The 18,267-nt window shown below is 42.7% G+C and overlaps 2 protein-coding genes across 2 annotated transcripts; both read right to left on the bottom strand.

Annotated features, from left to right (window-relative positions):
* Positions 1-964: 964 nt before the first annotated feature.
* LOC108671813 (methanethiol oxidase-like) lies at positions 965-3,296 on the bottom strand. The gene is made up of 3 exons (XM_018159400.2): positions 3,103-3,296; positions 2,172-2,266; positions 965-1,194 (listed from the first exon to the last, which is right to left on the bottom strand). Exons 1-3 carry the CDS (start codon positions 3,294-3,296, stop codon positions 965-967), a joined length of 519 nt encoding a protein of 172 aa, XP_018014889.2.
* Positions 3,297-8,612: 5,316 nt separating this feature from the next.
* On the bottom strand, positions 8,613-16,731 carry LOC108671812 (methanethiol oxidase). The gene is made up of 8 exons (XM_047883932.1): positions 16,600-16,731; positions 15,498-15,637; positions 14,727-14,909; positions 14,187-14,343; positions 12,438-12,572; positions 11,194-11,359; positions 9,624-9,718; positions 8,613-8,926 (listed from the first exon to the last, which is right to left on the bottom strand). Exons 1-8 carry the CDS (start codon positions 16,616-16,618, stop codon positions 8,613-8,615), a joined length of 1,209 nt encoding a protein of 402 aa, XP_047739888.1. The 5' UTR covers positions 16,619-16,731.
* Positions 16,732-18,267: the final 1,536 nt, after the last annotated feature.

The following is an 18,267-nucleotide window of genomic DNA, read 5'->3' as shown; positions in this document are numbered from 1 at the left end:
ATTAGGACATAGTCGCAGAAATTAGGACATAGTCGTTCTATTTTCGCAACGATATTCGGTGTTTGGACACGATAAGTGTTTACTCTTGTTATGGTGCAGTACTGTTGTTGGGATACTGTACTGCTCTGTTATTACGGTGCAGGACTGTACTGTTGTCATGATACTGTGCAACACTGTCTATCACGAAACATTACTGTACTGTTTTTATGTCGAAATACTGTTACTACTGTACCGTACTGTTGTTATGGTGCAGTAATGTTATTATGTTACTGTACTGAACTGTTTTTTCTGGACAAAGCCTGAGTCGCAAACTTCTTATACTGAACTACAATCATAAAATATTGGACGAATTTTTTAATCTCGGTTCAAATGAGTAGATACGAAATAGTAGATTAAATGAGTGAAACGTGTTAGAGATTTTATAGGAGACTGACTTTTTGTCTAAAGATTCACCCAAGGACAATGTGTTTGATTAAAATTATACAGGGGGCCCAGTGGTTAAAGTTCAGAGTTCCAAGCTTTGGAGCAGAGAGGCGCGGGTTCGATCCCAGCTCTGTGCGCCAGTTTCTGGTCAGAATCTGCGAGGAGGCCGGGCGGTTGAGCACAGCAGGGGTCATACTTCGGGCTCTCCTAGACAACGCCTCTCCTAACGCTGCCTCTCCCAGTCGACGCCTCGTATTAACGCTGCCTCTCCCAGACGACGCCTCGTCCTAACGCTGCCTCTCCTAGACGACGCCTCGTCCTAATGATGCCTCTGCCAGACGACGCCTCGTCCTAACGCTGCCTTCCCAGACGACGCCTCGTCCTAACGCTGCCTCTCCTGGACGACGCCTCGTCCTAATGATGCCTCTGCCAGACGACGCCTCGTCCTAACGCTGCCTTCCCAGACGACGCCTCGTCCTAACGCTGCCTCTCCTGGACGACGCCTCGTCCTAATGATGCCTCTGCCAGACGACGCCTCGTCCTAACGCTGCCTTCCCAGACGACGCCTCGTCCTAACGCTGCCTCTCCTGGACGACGCCTCNCAACCCCCACACTGACCTCCCTTGACTATGGAGCCCCCCAGGAACAGCTGCCCCACGAGCTTGGGGTTGCGGGTGTCGGTGATGTCGTACTGCCGCACGTCGCCGTGCACCCAGTTGCTGAAGTACAGGAACTTGTCGTCCAGAGATACCAGGATGTCCGTCATCACCCCTGCCCTCATCATTGGCCATCATCATTTAATTTGATGTCTAAATACGATGCTGTTATGCACTTATATTACCTAACCTCACCTACTTGGACTGGATACTGTATTACCCATTCAAACCTAACCTAACCACTATGCTGCTGTGCACTTATATTACCTAACCTCACCATATTGCCCAACCTAACCTTAACTAACCTAACCTAACCACTATGATGCTATGCACTTATATTACCTAACCTCACCTAACCTCACCATATTGCCCAACCTAACCTTACCTAACCTAACCACTATGCTGTTATGCCTTCATAATACCTAACCTCACCTATTGGACCTTATATTACCCAACCTCAATTATTGGACCTTATATTACCTAACCTCACCTAATGGAACTTATAGTACCTTAACTAAATTATTGGACCTTATTTTACCCAACCTCACATATTGGCCCTTATATTACTTAACCCCACCTACCTAAACCCAACTTAACCTAACCCTACATACTATATACCTACCTATCTTCAGCTAACCTGTCCTGTAAGTCGCTTGGGGCTGAGGCAAGCGTCCGAGAAGTATACCCCAATGGACTACAAAATATGATTTTTATAAAAAATGTCTAGTGGAATCAACAAGTTTAGTATAAATCATAATTAGCTGTTATATAGGACATGGATAACCTCAGACCACATGGAAATATACATATTAGTACATATACAATACTATATATATTAGTACATGAACAATACTTACTATTACTTAGTACATATTTAGTACATGGTATGCCCTCTACTTGCTGGCATCACGGAGTGCGTGACATTACTATTGGACATTACTTGCATTACTGCTATTGGTGGAATTACTACTGATATATAGGCATTGTTACCATTATTGGCAAAACTAATAATAATTTCATTACTACTATTAGTGATATAGCAACAAGTATCAAGAGACAGTAGTAATGAGCAGCGATTTAGTTAAGTCTGACCAGGCATGTCCTCCATGACCCATCCCTGGACTTTCTTGGGCGGCACGGTGATCACCTTGTGGGCGGCCCACTGCCCCGACTCTTCCCGGTAGAACCTGAGGCCGGTCTTAATACATTTACTTCTATTTTACCTACTACATTTTAATGCAATAACAAAATTTCATAAGATCAACATCAAACACAAGTCTTAACTTAACTTAACTATTATGGATAACTTATTTCTTAAAGAATCGAACTATGACTGAAAGGTATAAGAACAAGAAAAGGAAATAGCTTTGAATTAAGAACTTCTGGTTTGAGGTAAACACTCAAAGGTAAAATAATAATAATAATAATATCAAAACTGGTTTGAGGTAAAATAAGCTTGAAGCTAACGGCAGAAAAATTGCTCCTGAATCTCGATGAAAATAATACATCGGCATATTCTCGTGGAAACTGAAAGAAAAAGAGACAAATTGCGTGGTTTAGAATCTATGTATTCAGTGAATGAAGTCGCACCCACAGACAGAGCAGAGCATAGCCATAGGCAAGACTTGCATCCCATGTATCCTCTAGCGTATCTAACATAATGCATTGATGGATATATAACAATAAATAAGCTCATCTTTCACCATAATGTGATGATTAAAAAAAAACAATAGATCTGAGGTCAATGAAGTCCTACCTGAAGACGCTGGCGTAGAGGGCGCATCCTACGTATCCTTCGGTGGCGTTGGGGTCAAAACAATAGATCTGGGGTCAATGAAGTCCTACCTGAAGACGTTGGCGTAGAGGGCTCATCCTACGTATCCTTCGGTGGCGTTGGGGTCAAAACAATAGATCTGGGGTCAATGAAGTCCTACCTGAAGACGTTGGCGTAGAGGGCTCATCCTACGTATCCTTCGGTGGCGTTGGGGTTAAAACAATAGATCTGGGGTCAATGAAGTCCTACCTGAAGACGTTGGCGTAGAGGGCGCATCCTACGTATCCTTCGGTGGCGTTGGGGTCGTGCAGGAAGCGGATCTCGAGCGGCATGACTCCTTCAGGCCCCAGGTCTATACGCTGCAGCAGCTTGCGGCTGCTCCATGAGAACACGTTCAGGTGTGTGCCGAACTTTCCTGACCGTTTAACATCCTCATAAATCATAATAATGTAGGAATTACTAAGTAATTACTAGTAAATAAACGTAATTACGCTGCAGCAGCTTGCGGCTGCTCCATGAGAACACGTTCAGGTGTGTGCCGAACTTTCCTGACGGTTTCTCATCGTCATAAATCATGATATCATGGCTATCCTGATTTCTTCATTATACACATAATTTTCCTTGCAATAAAAAATATTCAAAACCTAAAATTGCATTAGACATCGTCGACGCTCTTTAGGTTAACTACACTCCCCACCTAATCCTACTACCAGGTCCTTCACCTACACCTTTAACAATGAATTTTGATGAATAAGTTATTGGAACGTGGGTCTCATATTAACATTCAGCAACTTCTATACGTACGCCTATATATTGATCATAAATCGTGTTCCTGGCCGCAATTAGTGAGCCACATTGAGCGTTTACGCAATAGAATGCGCTCTCTGATGAGCGGTTTGGGTCTTCAGTAACACGTTTCGAAAATTGTGTGTCCATTACACGGGCAAAATGTTAAGCCGTCAGGCGTACACTGATGATGTCTGAAAGTCGTCTATATGTATGACAGTTACACCTCTGTAATATCAAACCTGGGCAGGGTGGCCAGTGGCTAAAGTTCAGAGTACCAGGATTGGCGCAGAGAGGCGCGGGTTCGATCCCAGCTCTGTGCGCCAGTTTCTGGTCAGAATCGGCAAGGAGGCCGGGCGGTTAAGCATAGCAGAATTGTAGCAGTGAGTTGCGAGTTCGAGACCGCAAAATGCTGTGAATGTTCTGCGATCTTAAGAATCGGCGACAGGCCTACGGCCTAATAACGCTGAAACCGCTATTATTATTATTATTATTATTATAAACCTGCCGAATATAGAACGTGTTCTCTGTAACTGAACGCGTGGACTAACAACAAGTAAGGAAAATAATTTAGTTACAAAGTCACCCACCAGCGGCGACGTCGCTGGGGTTGAAGCCTCCGGAGAAAGCTGAGGGCGCGCCCCACTCGCTGGAGATGAGCATGTCGTGACCAGGCTGGTACCAAAAGTCGTACCCGAAAGGCACCATGTCTTGGGTCCACAAGCCTGATGGTACCGATAATGCTACTTATTCGTCGCTATTTGTAGCATGAGGGATTTCTTCACTAGGACTGATGCACGTTTTCTGGGAATTTTCCTGTGCAGATTAGGCCTCCTCAACTGGATTTGATTTATTTGAATAAATAATTCCAGGGCAATAGATGCTACTTATTCGTCGCTATTTGTAGCATGAGGAATTTCTTCACTAGGACTGATGCACGTTTTCTGGGTATTTTCCTGTGCAGATTAGGCCTCCTCAACTGGATTTGATTTATTTGAATAAATAATTCCAGTATTGGCTTTATTAACTTGACCTTCAATATGCTTAGAAAATTTCAACTCATTGTCGATGTTAACTCCTCAATCCTTTTCCTTTGTCGACTTCGACATCATCACTCTGTCGTTGCAACCGTGTCTTCTAGCCAGGGAAATACATCTCAATTCAATAAAATACATTGGTGGAGCATCGATGATTTATTAGTAGAACTTGACGGAAATCATTGATATGGCACCTATGGCGCATCGGTGATCTGTCCAGCCTATGTTCCACCCATAACCAGCCGATGGCCACCCTACCCGAAAAAAACTTTTTTTTCCCTTAATACCTACCAATTGGCACCGATGGAGCATCAATGAGCATCAGAATGAAGACATTTTTCAAGCAAAACGGCATTGCCCCGGGCAGATCATCACCAATCTGCCTGAAGACTTCCATACCACAAACCGTTGATAGATAAAATGTATGATATATATTGATAACATTTTTGAATGAGTCGAATATGACTCACGTCGTTGATACGTACGCGCTCAAACAAATCTTTACATTTCAAGCCGATTCCAGCAGAGAATTATGTGGATGGTTTGACCTCCATCAGGAAGGCGCTATCATAACAACAAACAAACATCCAAAAAAGTATAATAGATAGCAGGGTAAGTTGTATTGCCAGGTTTGAGAAATTTAACAATCTTGGTCATGGGTTTATCCGCGAAAATTATTTTAGGGCAGAAATAGCTAAGGAGCGTAAAATTAACAGGAATTCCATTATAGCGTATTAATAGAACATGGAAAAGTGTAATAATAGATTTATGATAAATGATGTGTAATAGGAAAAAGGTTACTTAGGAGGTTTTTTTGCAAACTCTTATGTCGAAAATACTGGTGTATATTCTGTTACGCATGGTTCATGAAAATTTGTTTATTCGAAATAGATGGATATAATCTTATTCTGCCTTACTGTGACCAAAGTAATTTCATAACTTAATTTCCCATGAGTCTCCAGAAAAAGATAAATCAGTATTACTAGGTCACTGAAACATGAAATCTCATAAAATATATATTTTTTTCAAATTTGCCAACATATTCTGACGGAGAAAACTTTCATTTGGTTCTGGTGAAGAGTAACGTTCCGCGTTGCGCCGAGGTGAAGAGTAACGTTCCGTGTTGCGCCGAGATAGTTGTAATGGTAACGGATGTGTTCGGATATAGTTACTGATTTCAACGCACGGTGGTGTTGACTATTGAAATGTGCTTAAATTATTGCTGTATTTACTGCTATTTATTGATCAGTGATGCTCTGCTGCCGAAATATCAATAGGTACAGAAACTTTGTATCGGCTTTCCTATGTTTAATGTGGTTTGCCGATGTGGAATGTTTTAAAACTTGGTCGAGAGATGAGGATCTGGCGTCGAAATTACAGAGTTGCAGTAAACTCTATTTCAAGGCTGAATTAATGAATGTCATGTTCAGCAGCGTTAATAGCGTAATTATATTAAAGAATCATCTCAATATTACAAATCTCGGGGATTTTTCTTTCTCTTTTTTATAACAACTATAAAGATACTGGCAAGAGATGACATGTTGATAATTTTTAAGCCGGATAAGTTGTAGGAATATTTGAAATTCCGTTCGTCACATACGATGAATCTGAAATCATCGTATGAGAATCTTATGTTGATAGGATCTGAATCACCCGCAGCTGCAGATTATGTGAGTCAATCAAATGAAACAGGACAAATTATCAAATACTTTTTGAAATTTACGTTAAGAAATTCGGTTAGTAGGTTGGTTTCGGTCGGTTTACGTTAAGAAATTCGGTGGAAATTCTTAACGCTTAGTTAGCGGTTGGTAGAATGGAAACAAAGGTTGGTTGGAATGGAATCATTGGAACAAAGGTTGGTTGGAATGGAATCAAAGTATGGAAACGACGACAGTTAGATTCATTCTTCGTTTGTTCTCATCAGGAAAAGTGAGTGAATAAATGAAAAATTCAAATTATATCAAACCGTGACTGAATTTTACTATCTAAACTTCTCATTTTAAATTGTCGCACAACTTTGTCGCATAACTATTAACTTCATTAGAAATCCTTACTTCGAACCGAAATATTATGTAATTAAATTAAAATTCTGGAATTTTTCGATATACGCCTGATCTTAACTAACTAAAAGGATATCAAAATTACACTTCTTTAACTAGAGTTATTATTTTTTAACAATATATGTAAAAATTGTAACTTTTTCGTAAATATCCACGCTGAAATTCAACGACGACTGCAGGTTTGAGGGCTCAGTGAATGCGAGGGCTTCAGAGATCCGAGGGCTGGTGTGGGTCCGAGGGCTGGTGTGGGTTGGGGGGCTTCTGGTGTCTGTTTTTTTTTTTGGAGTCTGGGTTTTCATGGAGTCTGGGGTTTTTGGAGTCTGTGGTTTATTGAAGTCTGTGGTTTATTTGAGTCTGGGGTTTATTGGAGTCTGAGGAATTCAAGGATCCGAAGGCTGACACGAGGTCTGACATTCAAGGATCCGAGGGCTGACACGAGGGCTGACATTCAAGGATCCGAGGGCTGACATGAGGTCTGACATTCAAGGATCCGAGGGCTGACACGGGGTCTGACATTCAAGGATCCGAGGGCTGACACGGGGTCTGACATTCAAGGATCCGAGGGCTGACACGAGGTCTGACATTCAAGGATCCGAGGGCTGACACGAGGTCTGACATTCAAGGATCCGAGGGCTGACACGAGGGCTGACATTCAAGGATCCGAGGGCTGACACGAGGGCTGACATTCAAGGATCCGAGGGCTGACACGAGGGCTGACATTCAAGGATCCGAGGGCTGACACGAGGTCTGGCATTCAAGGATCCGTGGGCTGACACAGGGTCTGACAAGGACTGGACAGCCAAATGTCAGAAGTACAGTCGCCGCCAGGATACCTGCTCGCCAACACAACAGACGAACATATAATACAAATGAAATAATAAGCTCATATTTATTCCAACATGCATGCATGTGAAACTATGAAATGAAAACCTAAATTGATTCTCAACCTACATGGATTCTAACATTAAATTCAAACAAATGCTTAATAGATTTAAAACTGGCATTGGTTAATTGTGTTTGATTCACTGAATGAATTACAATTTGAAAATTGCATGCGACAGTTGCACAAAGAAACTGCTTATACAGTTCAGACTTCAGTGATCAAGTTCTCAAACATAATTATAAACATTTTCATGGTACTGTTACTTTGCATTATTTTGACCTGATTAACGGGAGCAATTAAATAGCATCATCGGCACAATAAACTGAGCAACGAATCTTGTTTTTGATGATCAATCATGACTATTGTCCATTTGGAAGAACAGTGGCTATGAATAAATATAGATAAAAGTTAAGGAAACATTGACAAAATTGTTATATGCTGCCTTTTTGCGCCTCTTCGTTACATCACCATCTATCTCTTCACCACCTCCTTAGGGTGGTGAGATGTCGCATCTTACTATCTCTACACACCACTCTTTATCTCCCCATAATCCCTCATCTCTCCACCACCTCCTCGTTTCCCGCGTCACCTTTTCTTTCCCACACCCCCATTACCTCCCCCATCATTGTGTTCATGTCTTGTCGATTCTAACGACCATCACTGATACAGGTGTTGATCGGCGGATTCCTTCTTCAACCCCAATAAACTATCTGAGCTTCATAATCTTCACTTCAACCTACTCGATATATGTAATTGTATCGATCAATTAAAGGAAGGGGGACGGCAAAAATCTTATTCAATACCAACCACTGTCAAGTAAAAAAACCATAACCCTCTCTCCAAAGTAGTCCCACGCAGAGTAGAGGGAGGTAGAGACGACGAGACATGCGTCAGTAATGGTACTCAGGTAGGTAGAACACTCACGTCTAGGTCTCTTTGTAGAACTGGTAGCCCCACGCGGAGTAGAGGGAGGTAGAGACGTAGAGGCATACGTCAGTAATGGTACTCAGGTAGATAGAACACTAACGTCTTGGTCTCTGGGTAGAACTGGTAGTCCCAGGCGTAGTAGAGGGAGGTAGAGACGTAGAGGCGCGTGCCGTCCAGCGAGAGCTGCAGCATCTGCGGCGCCCCAACGATGTAACCCCCACACTGACCTCCCTTGACTATGGAGCCCCCCAGGAACAGCTGCCCCACGAGCTTGGGGTTGCGGGTGTCGGTGATGTCGTACTGCCGCACGTCGCCGTGCACCCAGTTGCTGAAGTACAGGAACTTGTCGTCCAGAGATACCAGGATGTCTGTCATCACCCCTGTCATCATCATTGGCTTATTATTAAATTAGATGACTGACTACTATGCTGTTGTTCCTTTATATTACCTAACCTCACCAACTTGGACTATATATTACTCCACCTAATCTAACCTAACTACTATGCTGTTATGACTCCATTTTACCCAACCTCACATATTGGCCCTTATATTACCCAACCTCACCCACCTAAACCTAATCTAACCCAACCCTACATTATACATACTATATACTGATGTATCGTCAGCTAGCCTGTCCTGTAAGTCGCTTGATACTGAGGCAAGCGTCCGAGAAGTACCCCAATGGACTACATGATTATTATAAAAAATATCTAGTTGAATCAACAAGTTTAGTAGAAATCATAAATAGCTGTTATATAGAATGTGGATAAGCACAGACCACAAGGAAATATATATATTAGTAATGTACAATACTATATATATTAGTACATGAACAATACTTACTATTACTTTAGTAACATATTTAGTACAAGGTATGCCCTCTACTTGCTGGCATCACGGAGTGCGTGACATTACTATTTGACATTACATGCCTTACTCCTATTGGTGGAATTACTACTGAAATAGGCATTGCTGCCATTATTGGCAAACCTAATAATAATGTCATTACTATTACTAATAACATAGCTACAAGTGTCAAGAGACAGTAGTAATGAGTAGCGATGGCGTTAGTCTGACCGGGCATGTCCTCCATGACCCATCCCTGGACTTTCTTGGGCGGCACGCTGATCACCTTGTGGGCGGCCCACTGCCCCGACTCCTCCCGGTAGAACCTGAGGCCGGTCTTAATACATTTACTTCTATTTCACCAACTAAATTTTAATGCAGAAATAAAATTTCATAAGATGAACATCAAACACAAGTCTTAGGGATAATTTATTTCTTAAGGAATTGAACTAAGACTGAAAGAGATAGGAACAAGAAAAGGAAATAGTTATGAATTGAGAACTTCTGGTTTGAGGTAAAAACTATGAGCTTGAAGACAACGGCAGAAAGGAATTGTTCCTGAATCTCGATGAAAATAATACATCAGTGTTTTCTCGTGTAAACTGAAAAAAATTGCGTGGTTTAGAATGTATTCAGTGAATGAAGTCGCATCCACAGACAGAGCAGAGCATAGGCAAGACTTTGCATCCCACATATCTATTAGCGTATCTAACATAATGCATTGATGGATATATAACAACAAATACGCTCATCTTTCACCATAATCTGATTTCGATTGAAGGAAAAAAAAGAGTTAAGGGGGGCGTCTACCCTAAAGTTTTCGGATTTGGCTTTTCCGGTTTTTAGTCTCATCTTAAAGCTGACATTCTGCCCTATCCAACGGTACCATTACCATCTCTGTGCGTTGATTTATGCGTTCACAAAAGATCATGAAAGGGAGAGGGGTAGGGGCGTTCTTTAACAAATAGAATAGGAGGAAATTCGCTGCAAGCACTTTAAATAGAGTGTCTGCTTGAGGTGCACCTTAGTTACCCGCCTGGCGTCGTTTGAGGAGGTGTGCATGCAGTCGCTCCAACCATCCTTGACTGGAATCAAGCTCCAGTAACGTTTAGTTTTGTATCCTTGCTACATTGAGTGCCTATTGCGATGCGCGCGGGACTTAGTCACGCTCTCCTGAACATTCACACTTATTGTCACGGCAAACCTATCTCCTCCTGGAGTTTTGAAGCTACAGGGATGAGACACATACCATTCGATTCGTAAACACCATACCTATCGAGTAACGAAGCCCGTTTGTAGATTTGTGCATAGTTTTGATTCAAAGTGGGGGGAGGGGGGAAATCTGAAGAAAATGGAAAGAAAACGGGAAAATGCGTGTAAAATAAACTAAGGCAAAAATAAAAAAAATCGGGCTTCGTTAATCGATTGGTATGGTCTTTACAAATCGAATGGTATACAGTATCTTTTAATGCTGTAGATTTAAAACTGTAGGAGGAGATAGATTTTCAAGTACTCCCTTTTTTGTCCGTTTTCTATAAATTTCACGTTTTCTATTAATTTTTCCGAAAAAATCATACGAACAAGATCTGCTTGTATTTCAGTTAACATATAAGTGCGAAGTTTCATAAAGATCCGTTAATAAATGTGGAAGTTTTCCTGGAGGGTAGACGCCTCCTTAAAAACCAATAGATCTGGGGTCAATGAAGTCCTACCTGAAGACGTTGGCGTAGAGGGCGCATCCTACGTATCCTTCGGTGGCGTTGGGGTCAAACCAATAGATCTGGAGTCAATGAAGTCCTACCTGAAGACGTTGGCGTAGAGGGCGCATCCTACGTATCCTTCGGTGGCGTTGGGGTCGTGCAGGAAGCGGATCTCGAGCGGCATGACTCCTTCAGGCCCCAGGTCTATACGCTGCAGCAGCTTGCGGCTGCTCCATGAGAACACGTTCAGGTGTGTGCCGAACTTTCCTGACCGTTTAACATCCTCATAAATCATAATAATGTAGGAATTACTAAGTAAAATCAGCAATTTCTCGTAATAAAAACCTTGCATTGATTGGCAATATACTTGGCATTGCGGTCATCAAGGAGTGCAGATCATAATCATTATTATACATTCAATAAATGACAATGCTAATAGTATTAGAGACAAAAATAGTAAAATCGGCAATAAAAAATACAATTCTTAACTTACTACCGCGTGGTTGTCCTGATTTCTTCATTACACAGCCTTTTTCTTGCAATAAAAAATATTCAAAAACCCAATATTGCCATTAGACATCGTCGACGCACGTTAGGTTAGCAACACTCCCCAACCTAATCTTACTACCATACCAGATCCTTTCCTCCGTACACCTTCAACAATGAATTTTGATAGACGCTATGGGAACCTGGGTCTCATATTAACATTTAACAACTGACGGCACAGTCAACAGCTTCTCTACGCATAAATATTGATCATAAATCGTGTTACTGGCCGCAATTAGTGAGCTACATTGAGCGTTTACGCAACAACATGCGCTCCCTGACGAGAGGTTTAGGTCTTCTGCAACACATGAACTAATTGTGCGTCAATTGGACGGACAAAATGTTTTATGTTAAGCAGCCAGACGTACACTGATGATATCTGAAAGCCGTTCATGTGTATGTACCTGCAGAATATAGAACTTGTTCCCTGTAGCTGCACCGCGTAGAATTACAGGAACTACGGAAAAGAATTTAGTTACAATTACTTACATAACATAACATCGTGATGTCAGCGCTGAAGTGTAGGCCTGATGTGGCCTGTCGCCGATTCTTTTCATTTTCGTGCCTTGTTCATAGATCTAAACTCGTGTAATTTGACCGGATCTTTTTATGACTGACAATAGTTCGAAATAGCTACCAGACTTCCATCGGGTTCGATATGGTGCTAGGCATTTAAAATCTGAACATATATTTTTCCATAGTTTTATCTAGTCTGTTCTTGAACGCGTTCATACTTGGAGCGCCAACGTTTAAACGTTACATTTAGTTTTATTTTGAATTTAGTTACAAAGTCACCCACCAGCGGCGACGTCGCTGGGGTTGAAGCCTCCGGAGAAAGCTGAGGGCGCGCCCCACTCGCTGGAGATGAGCACGTCGTGACCAGGCTGGTACCAAAAATCGTACCCGAAAGGCACCATGTCTTGGGTCCACAAGCCTGAAGGTACCGATAATGCTACTTATTCGTCGCTATTTGTAGCATGAGGAAGTTCTTCACTACGACTGGTGCACGTTTTCTGGGTATTTTCCTGTGCAGATTAGGCCTCTTTATAGGTATTTGAGTTACTTAAACAATCAATTTCAGCGCAAATGATGCGAGTTTCCGTGCACAAAATGCACCTGAAATGAGTTTTGTGATCAACTCGGGTGCTAACAGCAGGCGAAAAAATTGCCTGCTGGACATTTTGACATTTTGAGACAAACTGGAAGGGGTAATATCAAAATGGGGGGAATATCAACCGCCAACCTTTGAGATTTGGCTGTTTTACGGCGTTTGGTGATGTTAACGTGTTCATGGCCCACTCGATACGATTGGGGCGAGGACTTAGTGAACCATATCGAAACATTTTATCTGCTTACTACTTTATTCCAAAAAATTGTGTAAAAAAACCAATACCGGTACTGTTAATGTGCTGACATCTTATTACTATCAATGGTGTAAATGTGCATTAACCTTACAGTAGTCACGTGCTAAAAACTGACAAGATTGGTCACGTTTTCGACCGGTTTCGTGTCCATTAAGTGCCCCAACACACATCCACGCCACCACATCCAACACATATCCATGCCCCTCGCTGTCCGTCCCCACCTGTAGACTCGAAGGTCCGGGAGTTGAAGGTGGCAAAGGCCCCCTTAGCGTTCCCCTCACCGTCCCCCATGGTGGATATCATGATTTCACCCGTGGGGAGGCAGTGGCTGGTGTGGGGATACGATAGGTCCAGCTTCTTCAGATCGTCTTCCAGCACCTGGAACCAATGAAATTCCAGCACCGATTCAAGTGCTATTCAGCGTGGTATGACAAGGGAGAAGAAATTGAAACAGTTCAAGTTAGGACAAGTCAGAACAATCTCAATTAACCTCGAGGCGCGAAAACACTAATAAGTTAAGCAACACCTCAGCCCCGACACATCACAATCTAGATCAACCTCCAGGTAGTGAAACGTCACTATCTCGAACAGAAATTCATTAAGTCAGAACAATCTCAATTAACCTCGAGGCGCGAAAACACTAATAAGTTAAGCAGCACCTCAGCCCCGACTCATCACAATCTAGATCAACCTCCTGACTGGTGCACGTTTTCTGGGTATTTTCCTGTGCAGATTAGGCCTCCTCAACTGGATTTGATTTATTTGAATAAATAATTCCAGGGCAATAGGTGCGACTTTGCGCGGGGGGGGGGAAGAGGGATATCAAGTTAGGGGAATATAAACGGCCAACCTTTAAGAAATGCCTGCTCTATGGCGTTTTGAGATGTTAGCGTATATATAGCTTCCCCGATACGATTGGGGCGAGGACTCTTTGAACCATTTAGCATTATTTGATCTGCAATTTGATACTTCATTCCTAAAAATTTTGTAAAGTAGCCAATACCGGTACTGTTATTGTGCTGATATTACTATCAATGGTGTAAATTAACCTTACAGCGGTCGCATGCTAAAAACTGATAAGATTGGTCACGTTTTCGGCCGGTTTCGTATCCATCGAGTGATCTCAACAAACATCCACCCCACCACATCCAACGCCCGTCCATCCCCTCGCTGTCCGTCCCCACCTGTAGACTCGAAGGTCCTGGAGTTGAAGGTGGCAAAGGCCCCCTTAGCGTTCCCCTCACCGTCCCCCATGGTGGATATCATGATTTCCCCCGTGGGGAGGCAGTGGCTGGTGTGGGGATACGATAGGTCCAGCTTCTTCAGATCGTCTTCCAGCACCTGGAACCAATGAAATTCCAGCACCAATCCAGGTGTTCGTTGTTCAGCATGGCGTGACGAGAGAGTAAAGAAATTTAAACAGTTCAAGTTGAGTCCCAACAATCTCAATTAACCTCGAGGCTCGAAAACACTAATAAGTTAAGCAACACCTCAGCCTCGACTCATCACAATCTAGATCAAGATCCAGGTAGTGAAGCGTCACTATCTCGAACAGAAATTCATTAAGACACAACAACCTCGCTCAACCCTCGTGACCCCAACACACCACAACCTCGCTCAACCCCCTAGCCCCAACACACCACGACCTCGCGTAACCCTGTGACCCCAACACACCACAACCTCACGCAACCCCCACGACCTCGCGCAACCCCCACGACCCCCACCTTGAACATCGTCGGCTTGGTCTCGTTGCTGACATCGACGATGTAGACGCGACCAGACCGCAACGCCGGCACGACGAGTTTGTCCCTGACACACGTCTTGTCGCCGTGGCAGGACGAACACGTGTTCCATCCCATGTGGTGCAGCTCGTCGCCCGTGTGTGGCATGTGTAGTCTGTGTATCACCTGTATGTACGTACACAATGATAAGCTCGTACATAACGCACGGTCTGACTACATGGCATTACTTACACTTGCACCAGCCATGCGGTGCAGCACCTCGATCAGTCACGTGATGTATATGTACTTGTGCAGTCTGTATACAGCAATGATCGGAATGTGTGATATGACAAATACTTGTCCCTAACATATGGCCTGTACTAGAGGCATGTATTCAACTCATTGGATTTTTAAGAAAATTAAAAGTATTTCATCCAGATGTGTCGAGAACAGCTAGTGATGGAGAACGTAGCCTATAGACTAAAAATACCTCCAAATTGCACTCGTATATTGCCGAGATCTTAGCCTATTTAGTTAAGTTCACACATTTATAACTAACAATTTTATTTGCTTATCCTTATATAAGAGTATATAGGCGCTCGTCCACATACATCCTAATAGTAGGTGCTGCTGTCACTACCAGCACCTGGCAGTAGGTGCTGCTGTCACTACTAGCACCTGGCAGTCGGTGCTGCTGTCACTACCAGCACCTGGCAGTAGGTGCTGCTGTCACTACCAGCACCTGGCAGTAGGTGCTGCTGTCACTACCAGCACCTGGCAGTAGGTGCTGCTGTCAGGGTCCACGTCAACGGTCGCCAGGTAGTCAGGCTGTGCGGAGGTCGCGATGCAAGGCAACCACACGAGCCGCTCCCTGGGGCCCAACATGGCGGCAAGTGGCGTCGCATAGCCCGGGCCTGTCAATGGGCAGTGACTCAGTGCCCATTGACAATGGAAACGTCAACCTTGAGTGTGCCTCTGTCAATGGGCACTGACTCAGTCGCGAGGCTGCGAGAGCTATGGCAACACCAACACCGATTTCCTTACTGTCTGTCAAGTTGTCAACGGGCACTAAGTTGTTTAAGCAAAAATTAGCTTCTCCTGGCAATTAAGACTGTATCAGTGACATGTTTCAAGATGATTGAATTCTCTATTCATTCTGCGATGGAGGATGTCTGGCTGGAGGATGTCGTCCCCCCCAACGCGTATACCGCGTTGGTATACGCGGCATGATACAAGACGCAGCGCTCTCTTACATTCTTATTGGCCGACTAACCTACGATTGTGAGGAGCACTAGCTTCGCTCAAGTATGTTTTATGCTATCTTTGGTTAATATTTAATTTGTATACGCGTGTGCTATAATTTTTCAGGCGTTAGTATTCTGAAATTCATGTCCCTCAGGTAATGTAACATTCAAATTTTGAACCATTCATATGATGCCTTTTAAACTGTTTGAATTTAACACCACACTACTTGAATTATTCTGCTTTATAATTACTAAGTATACAGACTTCAAATAAACTTCGTTGAATGAAATGCGGAAAGATTTGACGGGTCAACAGCAGATGTTGTATGCAGTATGCACAATGACCGTGCAAGTTACGTCACAGCCGTCACGCAACAACAAAATACACAGGCAAAAGTACTCATTTTACCATGTTTTGCTTGAGTACATGTGAATTCGAACTAATAATTATACATACCTATTAACGAATAATTACAAGCGACCGAAGAGTTTATTGGAAAGTACACTGAATGAAGTGCCGACGACAATTATTCAAGGTGCCATAAAATTGGTTTCAGCTATTCAACATCTTACTACTGTACTGTTATGTGTTATTTGGTACATTTGCTTCCCATATATTATTGTTTACTTACCGTTATTTTTACACGACATCTTTGTGAATTCTGATCGATAACCCGAGCTTTTCTATGAGAATATACGCAATACAGCACCGTATGACACACACCCTTTCAACTCCAGACTGATACTGAGCTGTGAGCTGTCTGACAGTCTGAGACTCTGAGCCTCTGAGGCTGAGCAGTGAGCAGATTATCCATCGTTTCGTTGTGCTTGTGACTTGCGAAGGTCAGAGCCTCACGGCCAAGCAGCAACACAGGATAACTGTGTCCGAATAGGTGGAAGCTTGGCTTCGTGCATCCCATGTTCTCATATTCGGACTGATGAAGTGAAGTCTACAAGCTTAATTTTTCCTAGATACAGACCACTCGTATTACAAAAATTACACAAATTATCTGAATTATAAATGAGGTTACTGATACGAGATGTTATAAATAAAGCAGCTCGGACAAACCATTGGAACGGAGTCATTTTAGATCTTCCATTATCAATGCTGACGATTCGTTAGGCGTAAATTTTCTGCGCTTTCTGATAGTCTCGCCGCCGCCGAGTGAGATTAGGCGCTGAAGAAGCTGATAACGGGCGCCTGAGTTTCGACGGAGATATTTATAAGGATTACATTAATTGTTGAGAGATACTTACGTAATACAGTCAATGTGTCAGTTGAGACACTCCCTTTAAACCTATTTTGTTGGTTTTTTCTTTTTCGCGTTGATATCAGTGGCGTAAATAGGCCTATTTAGGAGGGGCTTCATCTCTTCTAAATAATATTATTAAATTAATTTAGCCTAATTATTATTTTTTTTTCTTAAACTGCTAACATCTACGATTGAGTCGAAGTCAAACTATTTATATAACCGCATAGTCGAAATAACATAATTTCGATATAGTCATAACATAGTCGAAATTGTACCCGGTTGCACGCGGCATAAACATATACGCGGCATACCTAAGTCTTCCTTACACTATAACGCTCTTCATTATGGAGCCCTAACCAAAATATATTTTATCGACATTAGTAGATCAAAGAGGTACATAGACATGGCGGTCACAGTAACATGATAAAGCGATCTGATCGGGCAAATATGTACACAGAAATTTGGACTCATTCGTTCTATTTTGGCAATGATAAACTGTGTTTGGACACGATAAGTGTTTGCTCTTATCATGGTACAACCGCACAGTACTGTTGTGGATATAATGTACAACACTGTTTTTCACGGAACATTACTGTATTGTTTTTGTGGCGAAATACTGTTACTACTGTATCGTACTGTTGTCATGGTGCTCATGCACTGAACTGTTATTACGCTACTGCACTGAACTGTTATTATGGTGCAGTACTGCACTGTTTTTATTGCGCAATACTGTTACTACTGTATTGTACTGTTGGTATACTGCAGTAATGTTGTTATATTATTGTCTGAACTGTTATTGCGAACTGATGGATCACGGGATAAGCCTGAGTCGCAAACTATTTGTACTGAGCTATAAACATAAAATAATGGACGAATGGGCTTTTTCTCTTAAAATTAACCTAAGGACAATGTATTTGATTTAAATTATATAGGGGTGACCAGTGGTTAAAGTTAAGAGTACCAGGAATGGAGTACAAAAGTGCGGGTTCGATCCCAGCTCTGTGCGCCAGTTTCTGGCCAGAATTGGCGAGGAGGCCGGGCGGTGAA

Source organism: Hyalella azteca, unplaced genomic scaffold (assembly GCF_000764305.2).
Source record: "Hyalella azteca isolate HAZT.00-mixed unplaced genomic scaffold, Hazt_2.0.2 contig14076, whole genome shotgun sequence".
Taxonomy (NCBI): Eukaryota; Metazoa; Arthropoda; class Malacostraca; order Amphipoda; family Hyalellidae; genus Hyalella; species Hyalella azteca.
This window is presented reverse-complemented; position numbering and strand designations above follow the sequence as displayed.